At 39.4% G+C, this 13,220-nt stretch overlaps 1 protein-coding gene across 13 annotated transcripts in view; it reads left to right on the top strand.

Moving 5' to 3' along the window:
• Positions 1-13,220, top strand: part of LOC106947011 (protein shisa-6 homolog) — a 91,301-nt gene that overhangs the window by 57,262 nt on the left and 20,819 nt on the right. For 6 of the 13 annotated variants that reach the window (XM_015031771.1, XM_015031770.1, XM_015031772.1 and 3 more), the window contains exon 5: positions 4,259-4,297. The exons of the other annotated variants lie outside the window; for them this stretch is intronic. In XM_015031771.1, the coding sequence (XP_014887257.1) occupies positions 4,259-4,297 (39 nt within the window). The remainder of the gene's footprint in view (positions 1-4,258; positions 4,298-13,220) is intronic. 13 annotated transcript variants of the gene reach the window in all.

The raw sequence follows: 13,220 nt of genomic DNA, 5'->3' as shown, positions 1-13,220 counted from the left end.
TAAAACACGTTAGTGTTGTTTCTGTAAATCTGTGGCATGTGATCACACATTGTTTTACAACTTGGTTAAAAGTCTAACCACTGTTTCCTGTCAGTGCACTCTAACATACTACACATCAGTGGCATGAGGTTGTGAAAATAAAGCTGAAATGACTAAACCAGACATTAAGAGCCTGACAACAATACACCACTGGGTTCCTTCATCTCTTTCTGCTGAGGAACAAAGCTGTAAAACAGTGAACTCAGAACCCTAACAGCTCTTTTCCATGCTATGCTGAAAGCTTGGAGTTATCACATTACGATGATCCATTTGCAGCGATGAATTAATGAACATTTGGTTTGAATGTGGTTTCGGCTCCCAGGCTGCACCCGCATCATTAGCGAGTGAGAGTTTTTTATTTTTTATTTTTATGAGATTTATGAGAGCTACATGCGCTACATTGTGTGTTAATATGAAACGCAAGACTATGTGAAGTCTCGCAGTCATAAAAAAACATTTAGCTTTATTGCAACATACATCACAGTCTGGCAGCAGCCCCTGGAGTCAGTATTACCATCATGTAAGCCGTTATGTCACTGAAATACTCATTATTATCAATGAAACTCAAACATTGACACTAGATCAAGAGATTTAGCAAAAGGCGCTCACTTTTATGTGTGTAATTTCTGCTTTCTGTTCTTATTTAAGATTATCAGTGGAAGCAAAAAATGAAGTTGTGAAACTGTTCGTAGTTCTGAACTCGACTCTTGAAGTCTCACCTTTGGTTTATCGATTCTTGTCACGATAAATTTTGCTGGACGATAAATAGTCCCAGATATTATCGCAATGAACAATAATATCTTTGTTTTAATATATTGGTAATGGCATAACAGTCCAGGTACACCCTCTCAAATATCAATATACTTTAAGTTCTAATGAACATTTATCAACATTGGAACTGGACGACGTTTTAAATGTCTAAAAATAAACAAAACAGCGAATCAAATGAATTATGACGTCTCTGTAAACAAAATTGTCCTTCAAAAAATGGGCTGGTTGACACCGAAGCACCAGACTGAGGACTTTCGTCGTCTAGTTTTTGGTAGGAAGAGAGGTAGAAAAAAGAGAAAGACGATAAATCACACTAATTAATTGATTTATTGTTTATTGCAACAGTCCCAGCCTCTTATATAAGCAAGCAAGCGCCACATCGCTGATTCCAGTGAAATAATTTTGCTAATATGCCATGGAAAAATCCAAGAAGAAGAAATCTTGGGTTGAAAAGCCGAGCAAATACTGGAAAAAGCTGCGGGTGGGAATGCTGGCAGGTTGATTGGCCCTGGGAAAGGATTCTCTTCTTCTCCGTTTATTATTTTTTTATGCTTGGAGTTTAAAATGGTGCATTATCTGAAATTCAAAAATTTCTTCCCTTCTTTTGTTGTCAGGACTGCTCTCGCTGAATAAGTGGAGGTGTGAGAATGGCACTTGAAAACGTAGTGTCATTCCAGCGAGGAAGCACGAGCGCGCCCCGCTGAGCTGCCAGGTGCTCTTTTATTTGTAACCGGCGTTAAGGTTTCGTCTTTTATGAAACGTGTTGTCCCTTGGCTGACAGTTGTTTTTGAAGCCTTCGACTTATACTACTCCCCGGGCAAAAAAAACAAAACACTAAACATCGAGAAGACTGCCTGACATTAGATGGCGACACCGTGAATCGAAACTATCATTTGCTTATTTGCTGAGGGGAAGTTTTGAATCTTTTGCTCTCGTCAACCTTAAGTGTTTCTGGCTAAACACTTAAGGTTGACTAAGGTAGTGCCCTTCAAAAAGAAAAAAAGAAATGTTAAGTCAGCAAAGCTTGGGCTTGAAAATTTATCAGATTTTTCTTCCTAAACCCTCCCCCGCCCCCCCCAAAAATAAACAATAAGACTGGGAGATCCCCGTTTGATGGATCACAAAAGTTTGAAGGTTTTATATTGTTTTTGCTTCTCCAGCTGGTTCAGAGAGAGAATCCGCTGAAAAATCACAAATAAATTTCAAGGGACGTATTCTGCGTCTGTTTAAAGTTGATGATTTACAACTACCACGTTTCTCACTTCAAAAAATGTTGGGAGTTCGCCGGGTTCCTTCGCCGTAGTCATACAGCACGAGGCTTAAGCTGAACACCGAGCCAAGGACAGGAGAGTCTCTTCTCTGCAGAAAACACTCCCAGAGATAAAACACTCTCCTTTGAATATGTCAGCTATTAATATCTTCACTACTTTTATAGTTTTTCTAATTGACTAGAAATTAGAATGTCCCTGCTACAGACTGGGATTTACTGGCCGATACCAAGTTGCAGTTTTCCCTGAAGTCTTAACCTCTGTGTGTGTAAAATGTGTTATAATTTCATAATTAAATACTATAAAAGAAAAGAAAACTGTGCTGTAGATTCCTGGTTTGCTGTAAGATCTTTGAATCCAACAAAGAATAAAATCAAGGAGATCCCCGGTTGGACTTCAAAACAAGTATCCTTAATCCCATTTTTTTTAACTCAAATAAAAATCATTTCTAAGAGCTGGATGTATTTGATGCATATTTAAACCATAAAATGAGTTAATTTTGACTTTTAACATATTTAATCAAGAGAAACAGCAGCATAAATGTTTGTTTAAAACAATGTGTGTGACTGTAGATCAGAAGAGCAGGAAGGTTGAGAGTCTTCATGTACAAAGACGATTCTTAAAACGATGTTTAGGAACTAGAGTGGACTTAGATCTGTTTGGATTTCTGGACTAATACAGTGTTTTGTGTTGTTGACCTGTGCAGACATTTATAGCAACAGTCATGCAATGTTTTTGAACTGTCCAGGTTATTTCTGTTTTCTAAATATGTCTACAAGTCAGAGCAACTTTTATTAAAGGGGCAGTGTTATGTCAAGTCAACTTTTTGGAGCTTTACATCGTGTTATAATGGTATTCACTCATCAAAAACATACAAGGAGTGTTGCCGTGATTCTTTCATCTCCATGGCAACCACTGAGCTGTCCAAAACGCCTGGTTGGGCTTAGCCCCACCTTTAAGGTGCAGCTCATCCTCACAGAGCAGCCCTCCACCATGATTCTCCTACTCTACTCCTTCAGACTAGTCATCAGCAATTACCACACCGCCTGGTGGAACTGTGGCTCAGCTAAGCTCATTATAGGAGCTACTTCTCAGGTAAAGTTAAACGGTTAATTATGGAGGATTGATGTCGTGATTACTTCCTGAAGGTGGAGTTTCAGAAAGAGCAGGCGTTTTTTAAGGAGACAGAGGCCCAATTTCAAAGTGTTAAATCAGGAAGTAAATATTTTTTTCTTTTTGACAACATCTGAAGGTAACACAGTTACTTGATAATGCTGTAAAAATGGCACTAGGTGCATGGAAAACACATAATACTGCCCCTTTAAGGCCCAGTCAGTTTGCTGAAATGAAACAAAAAAAACCCTGTTATTTTCATTTCACAGTGCATCTCCAGCAAGACTTCTCATAGATGTAAACTGCGCTATATTGGTTCATTTAGTTGATAGGTTTAAGGTCAAAACTGGTGTGCTCGTCGTCCTGAGCCACATCTCAGGAACGCATCCTGGTTGCTGTGTGGGAGGCAGTGGCGATGAGACGCTGATGGTAAATCAATAGTGATGGATCAAAGTGCTGCATGGCTGGAGCCCCGTGGTGTCGGTGTGTGTGTGTGGAGTGGGGGAGCGGGGGGGAACAGCAGTGACTCCTCGCCTTTCTTCTTCTCATTATCCTCTCCCCACCTCTCCTCTCGCCCCGTTTCTCTCTTTTCATCTCAAAATCCCGACTCCTCTCCGTCATCCCTCCGCCCCTCCACCCACGCCTTAGCAGTAATAGCTGATACCTTGTGTCATGGTGTCAGATGGGATCTGCCAGTAGTTGATGGGAAGATAAAATGCCACAGAATCAATATCAAACCGCTAAAATTGTGCTCATCTCCCCGCTGCCTCCCGCACTCGGCCTGTCCAGAAATCTGCTGCTGTGGCCCCCGGGCACCCGTTAAAGATTTATAAGGGTTAATTATAATGACATTATGCTCTTGTGCTGTTTTATTATCTAATGTTGGAATGTTCACACATATCGACCATGTCAACCAGACTGATGTCTTGAATAAAACCGTTTTTTTTTTTCTTTTTCTTGCTATGCAATTCAACCCGCAGTGACTTCTGCTAACTACTAGCTCAGTGTGATTACATTCTGTGGCTGTTGCTCAGTCTGATCAATAACCACTGGGTTCTGTTTTCTAGGGGAAAAACATTGGCCGGTCCGCTCCCAGAGTCACCATGGTAGGGATGGCTGTTTTCTGTTTAAGGGTCAAAGTTGCCTCAAACCACTTCCTGTTTGGATTTGCTCTGTGAGCCTGTTAATGTTCAGCAGCAGCAGAGACAGTGTTTGGAGGCAGCTCATACCTGGAGTGTTAATCATGGTGCAGTGCCCTCCCATTGACCTCTATCTATTTATCTAACCTGTGTATTCGACCTGTAATGTTTAGCTCTCCTGTCTGTGTGATGAACTACATGTGTTTTTCTGGTTTTTGTATGTGCTAGATTCAGGGGGTGTAACGGTACAGGAGGATTTTTAAGCAGAATTTATTTACTGTCCACAAACTGTTCTGCTTTACGTTCACAGGTTTTGTTCATTTTGGTATTCTCTCAAGAGAGACTTCAAGATATTACTTGCAGATCTTTTTTTTGTTTTCCTTTTTTTTTTCCGAAAATGCAAAATAGAAACAAAAAAAGTTGCATGTCAGATATTTTATAATACTTTTTTTTTTCTTATAAAGCAGCCAAAGTGCAAAGGAAATGATTGATTTGATGTAAAGACTACATAAAAGTTGGAAAAGAGACACATACTGTATTTACCATTTGGTTAGCTAACCCTTCTTTTTAGATGGTTCTGAATTCAATTCAGTTTATATAGCGCTAACGTGATGCAACACATTTTTTCTCGCTTTACAAAAACGTAAATTCATTCCCGTCATACACACATTCAATTATTCCTGATTATCAAACAATGAGGTAAAGTAGGGTTTATTTGTCAAATTGGCTAAAAAGTCAAAAAGTGATTGATTTGCAGCGTTCACTCCGCTTACAAGGGCAGGTAGTGAAAGTACACAACCAACTGCGTTGTGTCTCTGACTTTGCAGCAATCCCTCATACTGAGCAACTTTTGTCCACCATATTTTTTCACACATTTGGCTGCTTGACCAGATGAATGCTTTCCTCCTAAATGAATATTAATTCAACTGAAATTAAAACACGGACAGTGTTCAGTCGGTTACTGTAGTTCCATGAAGTAGTTGGACATGTGATTGAGGAGTTTTCCAAACAACCAGTTACCGTGTTAAAACTGGTTCTGGAGGATCTTAGCTCACCTATAAATACACCTGAAACACACATACAGTATTATTTTAATTTAAGAAAAATGTTAAGAATTTGAGCAGTTTAGAGCTGGTTTTTGCAGCTAAATGCTAATCAACTTTAGCAAACAGCAAAACAGTCACATTTATTAGCTGCTAAGTTTTCCTGAGAACTGATTTTTTTTCTAACTTTCACAATAATCCTGAGTTTGTTCCCGAGTTAAAAATCTACATTTGATTATACGTTCTAAATCATGACAAAGTATTGGTGAGAATAAAATCGTAATATTACAAGAATTAATTCAAAACATAATAAACTCGCAATAAGATAAGAATAAAGTCATATTACGAGAATAACATTTTAATTTTATGACTTTATTCACTTATTACTTTGTTCTCATGCAAGCTTATTCTTGTAATATAATCATTTTATTCTTGTAATTTAATTCTCTTTATTGTGTTAGCGTGGCCCTAATATCCTATCAAACTAAATATAAATCAGTTATTTACTGAAAAAAAAAAATCATTTCCTTTGTTTTTATTTCATATGAGAAAAAATGTATAGACAGTAACTGTGTTTGTAGCCTGTAGCTTCAGTGATGTCACTTCCTCCCTTGTCTCTCTAGCTAACATGATCTGTAAAGTCAATTAAAAGTGCAGAAACCTGTAGTGGCTGTGAATTACTAACCTGGTACCGTGACACCCTTTCTTGGTTTTGCTCTAAACTCCTGTGTGCTAATGTGGGCCTGCCTTCCACACCGTACGGCTGCCGCCTCTCCTGCTCTGTTTTACATTTATTAGCTGAATTGGACACTCCTTGAGCACAGATTGGATGGAAGTTGTGGAAAATATGAAAAAGCCAAAACTATACTGTAAGTAAAGAGGCGCTCCTGGTGTTTGTTGCAGCCGGCCCACATCGTGTTTAGTCTCTTTATTGTGCTGTGCCTTAGAACCTGACTGGTCGGCCTCATTTCACTCCTCTGTTCTACTCTGTGCCCTCTGAAATGTACGTTTGTTTTTCTTTTTAAAAACTTGCTTCACTTTCTCTGTGATGTCCTGACGCTGGAGTTGATGTGCTAACCTCTGCCGTGCGTGTGCTCTCTGGCTCTGTCCGTCTCAGTGGAGAGGAGGGCTGGTCTATAAAGGCACGGATAAACGCAGTTTTGATGATGTTACTTCTTTTATCTTAAGAAGACATCAGATAAATCTGTGCTTATCCTTGCTTACGATATACGGACCCTCCTCTTCCTCCTCTGCCTGTTCCTCGCCCTCCACCTCCTCTCAAAAGGAAGTCTGCTTTTCAACAGCCTGCAAGTGGACTTGGTTGGTATCTCCGTCGACTGCTGAGAAGAAAAAAAAGAAACGGCCTTTGTTGTTATACTTATTCATTTGATGTAACTTACCATGCAAATGCCGACTTTGGTTTTTCAGGGAGAAAAACCTGGGTTAAGTATGTCTATGACACGACAACTCCGCTCTCCCAATAGAATGGTTACTTTATTGCCTTCACAGGGGTCACAAGAGTTCACCCGTCCATCGTTTTCCACAACGAGCCGGTCACAGAGTCCATCTCAACGTCTTGCGCTTGTTTCCCCACAACCGCTGACAGTATCCCGGCACATTTGTCAAACGGGAGAGGCGATGACACGTCAAGTAACAACTTGGCCTTTGCTGTCTGGGGGTTTGATTGTGAGTTATGAGATAAAGAGCGATACTTACCAGCGTACTGGATGGAAGCAATCTGGACAGGGGTTGTTCCACACGTTTAGAGCATTAGAGTGATATTGATTTTTTTTTTTAATCAGAGCTATTCATTTCAACCAATTCAAAACACATTCATTTAGATTTAGTCATTATCCAATGTGAAATATGGATAACTCAACAAGCACGGCCGTCTTAACAAAGTACAAATGACTATGATGGCAAAACTGATTCATAAAGAGGATCGTCTCCGTGTGCATGGAAATGGATGCTCTTATTAAATTAATGGCGATGGCTCATTACAGCTGAGAACACTGATGCAGTCGTGTCGTTTGTTTGTTTTAGAACTTCTTCAAGAGATTTCCCAACTCAGTTCAAGGAATTAAATCATTTTAGTCTCTTTTTTTTGTTTTTGCTTTTTACTGATATGAAACAGGCATGCGCTGCAGTATTTAAAGCTAATCCTGTTAAATACCACATGAGATGAGGGTGCGTAATGGAAACGATGTGCAGAGGATTGACTCTTCTGCTCTATTATGAGTCGATCTTTTAACATAAAAAACAAAGAAACAAGACAGGGCCAGTTTGGTTTTTTCTTTACATTTATAAAGCTGAATATTGTGGATTCCACCCCACTGATCCTAGTATACACACAGTATTCAAAATAGAAATGCATCAAAAACAAAGCAACTATTTAGAAGCACAACATGACTGACTTAGCAAAACCTTCCTTCCTCACTTTGTTTTACAAAACAATAGCAAAAATACTGTAAGAAACGGTACAGCAACTTAAGATTTCAATATAGTAAACATATGTGACGTCTGACATTTTTTGACAATTGGGCTAAACTTCAAATAAGCTATTAGTTGTTCGTGAAGCAAATTGTTCAAATAGATTCTCAAATTTCAAAGTGCAGACACCAGAATGAATGCTTCTAAAAAGTGTGCTGCCATAACTCTTAATGACACAAAATTATATTGAAAGTTCACTTGGGGATAAAATCTGCAGTTAAATGGGTATATTAATGTAAATTCAAGCCAATCAAAGGGATCCATTACACCAAATATCAGTACAGACAAACTGATAGATGTTTAGGTTAACTAGTTTTTATCTGGGAGTTAATCATTCTGGTCTGTTATTGCACATTAGCCTCACTTCCAGATTATATCCCAAAAGAAGTTGAAATTTTCCAGATCTGCTGGACTTGATGGGTACGTTTGCGTCGAGACGTAACTAATTAAATACAAAGAGGGTTCAAAAAGGCGGTCAAATGATTAAACCATTTGTAGGCAGACAGTCAAAATAAAGCAGCTTTTTTGTTGTGCTAATATTACTGCTCACTGATTAAGTCACTTACTGAAAAGATACCCAGAAATAGATATAGACTGAAAACCATAGGATTTCTTACCAGACTTAGATTAAACTTGTCTTAGACCTCTCATACTTCAGGGTCCAGCTTGTGACCCGTTTGCAATGTTTTACCACTAAGAGTAGAACCAGTTCCCCCTTTCAAACGGGATTTGGTTCCCTTTCCTTGCATTTTAATGGCATAGGGAGATAAATAAAGCCTCACTATTCCTTTCTCAAACACATATGATAGCTTCCGCAATTTTGTTTGATATGTCATTACAGTTCACAGCATTACATTACATTACTTCCTCAAAACTGAAATGCCATACACAGCATGCCACACATTTACAACACTGCTACGCAATTTAAAGATTTGCTACCCAAGTGCTGCACCAACGAATAGAAACAACGTTGCTTCATCACATGTAATATGCAAACACTTTGCACTGATGAATATTCACACCCTCCAACTACTGGCTGCTATATCTACCTTTTATTTTCAGCTCATAATTCCTGAACACTCGGGAACATTTTTATAGCATTGCATATTTAAACTAACTTAACACAAGATATTCAAAATGGGGTCACATAAAAAAAAAATAAATAAAAAAAGGAGGATTAAGAATTTGACGTAATTGTTTGTGTGTCACATTGTTAGAGGAATTCTGAGTCTGACCCACACTCCTTCCCAACAGAGCTTCAGTCCAGTTAGGTCTGCAGGTATTTTACTGATGCACGGCTTTCTGAAGGTCCTGCTGGCTCAATGCAATGAAGTTTGAGCACTCGACTTTGACCGAGCGACAGCAGAAAACTTTTAATATGTAACACTCGCAGAGCATTAGCTGCAGCGTGATGAATTAAAAATGAGGGTGCAAAGAGACTGATGGAGCTACAGTGCAACTGCCAGCAGCATTTTAAAGTCAGGAATCAACGAGTGAGTCTGCAGGAGGCACTGAAATCACAATAAATTCTCTGCCTCCTGCCTTGATGCCTAGGCGGAGCTGTCACTCACTGCCTTTGTGGAGCGCATTCAAGTTTCAGAAACCACACTGATGTGTCAACCAATTAGGCTGGCATACATGTTAATATTTATTCCGTCTTAGCTCCACGTAAATTGTGCTTTGGTTAAAAACAGTGGGTGAAGAGATAGCTTATTACAGCGCCTTGCAAATGTTTTAATGGACTAAACTTCATACAAATAAAAATATGAACATTTTTATGTGTATTTTTATCCAGTGTCCTTATGCTTTTTGGAACCACCACCCACTGCAGTTCCAGCTGCACATGTTTACTAGGTTTGCACATTAATGTTGAACATTTTGCCCATTCTTTTTTGCTCAGCCGGACTGGATGGAGTACGTCTGTGAACAGCACATTTCTAATCTGGACTTCTGACTGGGATTTTCTAGAGCAGGAATACGCAAATATTTCAAACTGTTTACCACCTCAGAAAATACCAACCCTACAGCGCACCACCAATATAACAGGGAAATGCATTTGAAAGATAATAAACATACATGTTTGACATAAACATTCAAACTGCATAGATCTGTGCATATAAACCTGGAATATATATTATCTTTTCTATTACGCTTTTTTTTAAGTGGATACTTACAAAAGATTCAGCAGGAGTCAAACAGAAAGGCTTCCGATATATTCTACTGGGCTGTGGCTGCATATTTAGTGTTATTCACCTTTTCATATGTGGCAACCTTGAAAACTACAGGTGGGGAGATCGATCCACAAATCAGTATTAGTATCGGATCAATAGCGTGATAAGATCAATATATTAGTTTCAGATTTCCTCTTGGATTTCTTTAAAATTATTTTTGTATTTTAGTTTCTCAACTTCACAGTAAAAAAGATTTTGCTTTGATAAGATCTCATTTTTTGCAGTTTATGTAGTAAACAATCCACACAAATTTGTTTTTCTATTGTTTCTGTTTGTCGTGTGAAGATGTTATTCAAATATTTTGTAGACACCTGCAGACTTTATCTAAAGTATGTCCAAAGTTTTAACAAATTAAGGAAATAAGGAAAAACCACAAAAACGATATACCGATACTTGGGTATCGGTATCAGCGATACTGGCCCTGTAATTTACTTGATATCGGATTGAAATCAAAATGTGCAGTATCGCACACTTCTGTTGAAAACTATGCATCTTGCCTCCATCTCGCATGTGTGAAAAAAAGGTTGAAAGGGCAGAAACACCTTTGTAAGGCTCTATACGTGTAAGATGATTGATTCATCAGCAACGCAGAGATCAAAGAAATTAAAGACAGAAGTTAGTGCAGAAACTATATACTCACTGGTTCTTATAGTTTTGGCCGAATGTGACAAATACCTTTGGATAAAAGTTAAGCTTTAAGTTCAAATGGTCATTTTTGTTAATTACAAAGCATTACCCACAGTAGCCACTCAGTTAAGCCAAAATTAGCAGAGCAGCAAGTTCTATTAACAAAACTCCGAAGCTTTATCATCAAATGCTGCAATTGGGTCAGCGTTAAGCTTCCTTCTCTGCCGAGGAAATCAATGGAGAGGTGGAAGCTACTTCTATCCAGGGGCCTGAAGCTTTGTCCCCACTAATCGAGTGAAGTGGGGCTATTATGGCAGTTAACATTTAGCTATTAAATGTGAACACTCTTTGTCAGTTGTTAAATGTCAGGCCCACGGTGGCTTCAGTTTCCTCCACGTCCTCGGAGGCGAGAGGAAGGCAAGGAGGTGTTACTAACAGCACAGCACGCTGACAACTGAGCCGGCGGGACTCCACTATCTGTATTCATACCTGTCACATGGATTTCCACACACAAACATAAAGGATGTGTGCGTGTGCACTCTGAAGCCCTTGTGGCAGTGCAAGCTCCTTTTTGGGGCTGTCATAGTTCCAGGATGTTCCTTGGCATGGCTAAAAGAGCAGAATGGCTGCTGGTTTTAGAGAGGGATGCCATGAGGGGAGCAGAGCACAGAGCAGACGATGACTTTCTTATGAATCTGCGGTGGGTGGTGCAGAGGTGAGGGGCAGAGGGAGCGCTGTGAGGGCTTGTGATCACTCGCCCATGTTGATGGTTCTCTCCACTTTTTATTGCAGCACTCCACCAAATCCTTAAGTTTTTTTTCTCTTATCTGCTTTCTGTCTCACTTTATCCAGTGTCCAGTGTATTTCTGTCTCCATAGCCCCTCGCTCTCTCCCCCACTGCTCCTCTGTCTGCTCTTGTGTGTTGTTGAGTGATATAAAGCCTTTAGGCTTTTCATTAGGTTGTGTTTATCTGTCTGTAGTGTATTCTGGCCTGTCTGAGGCCACCGTGCTACGTGCAGTTTGAAGATCTTGGAAGAGTTGAAAGCTGTGACTTTAAGGACTCATTTTCCTGACAATCTGGTGTGGACCAATCCATTATTTGGACTTTGAGTAAAGGTATACCACACAAACCTTTTTGCTGAAGTTTTAATTGATTCTTTTAAGGGTGTCAGACAACTTTTGTTGGCAGGCTAAATAATCACCTTTTCAAATTAGAGTTTTCTCATTTTGATCTGATCAGGATAGTGCTGCAAGAAGGTTCTAGGTTCAGGTTTAAGATGAGTTTGAACCGTATGACCAGGTGAAAATCTAACAAATGTTGCCATTTTTGTCCCCAAACACACCAAGTCTACCAGACCATCAGGTGAGAAAACACCCTGAAAAACATGCGTCTGCCATAGCAAAGGAAAATCCAATCAGTTTTGTTATGATTCCATCAGCACCGTAAAGCAGAGTTTGCAAAATGTGAATGTTTCTCTTTGATCTTCAATACATTATGACAAAAAACCCAAAGTAGCTAAACAAACACAAATGAATAAAACGTAAAATTTCTACAATGACTTGAAGGTCATAATCTTGACAGCAGCACGACGGTATTTTAGCTCCTTTAAAATTCCTGCAGTTTGACCTGAAAGCAGGTAGAGTACCGCATGCGGGACGTAATTAACAGCTCGAGGCAGAAAGCTGTGTGGCAATCTCTTGATTGTGCTTTTGATGTTGCGCCACCATTGGCCTCATGGCAGCTGTTTGGAAAGCTCTTGGAGAATGTGTGAGGAGTCTCTGACCGCGTTCAGAGCCCTGTCCGAACACCAGTAGGTCAGTTTATCCTCTGTAATGCTGATATGTTGTCCATCAAATTAGCTTTCATTGCATGGACATTAGAGTATGATCTTTGTATCCAGGGTAACTTTAAAGAAAATGTTGTTCATCCAGTTTTAATGTCTTGGTTTCCATTGTGTGCTGCAGTACAATGGAGTTAATTCACCAATGTCTGTGTGATATAAAGTTGACCTTTAATGATGTACCTGAGGCCAGAATACTCCTGAATGAATGTAAACACCCTCATGGGAGGAAAGGATGACCTTTTAAATCGTTGTATGGACTTCTTTTGGTTCTGAATGAGATTATACTAAACAGATATTTGTTTAAACTTAAAAAAATAAAATAAAATAAACGACTCAGACCAACATCTTTTCACTGTCTCGTCACAATGCTATCTCCTCTCCCACCCCCGTTAACACTTATCACACAGCAGTACCCAGTGGAATAGTTTCCTGTTGTTGCTCTTTACCCAGATCCTGGCTTCTTACTTTTTCCTCCTGTGGGAAGTGGAAGAGTTGAGGATTCTGGCAATTTGCGAGTTTGTTTTCCTGCAAATTGCTTTTACTTGACATAATGAAGTTGACTTTTGGCAATCCACGGGTGCCAAGTCAAACACCCTGATGACCGTGTTTGTCTGCGTGGATAAATGAGTTGCTGTGCCTTAGCAGTCAAAGTCCT

Source organism: Poecilia latipinna, unplaced genomic scaffold (genome assembly GCF_001443285.1).
Source record: "Poecilia latipinna isolate Pla-1442-1.1 unplaced genomic scaffold, P_latipinna-1.0 Scaffold217, whole genome shotgun sequence".
NCBI lineage: Eukaryota > Metazoa > Chordata > Actinopteri > Cyprinodontiformes > Poeciliidae > Poecilia > Poecilia latipinna.
This window is presented reverse-complemented; position numbering and strand designations above follow the sequence as displayed.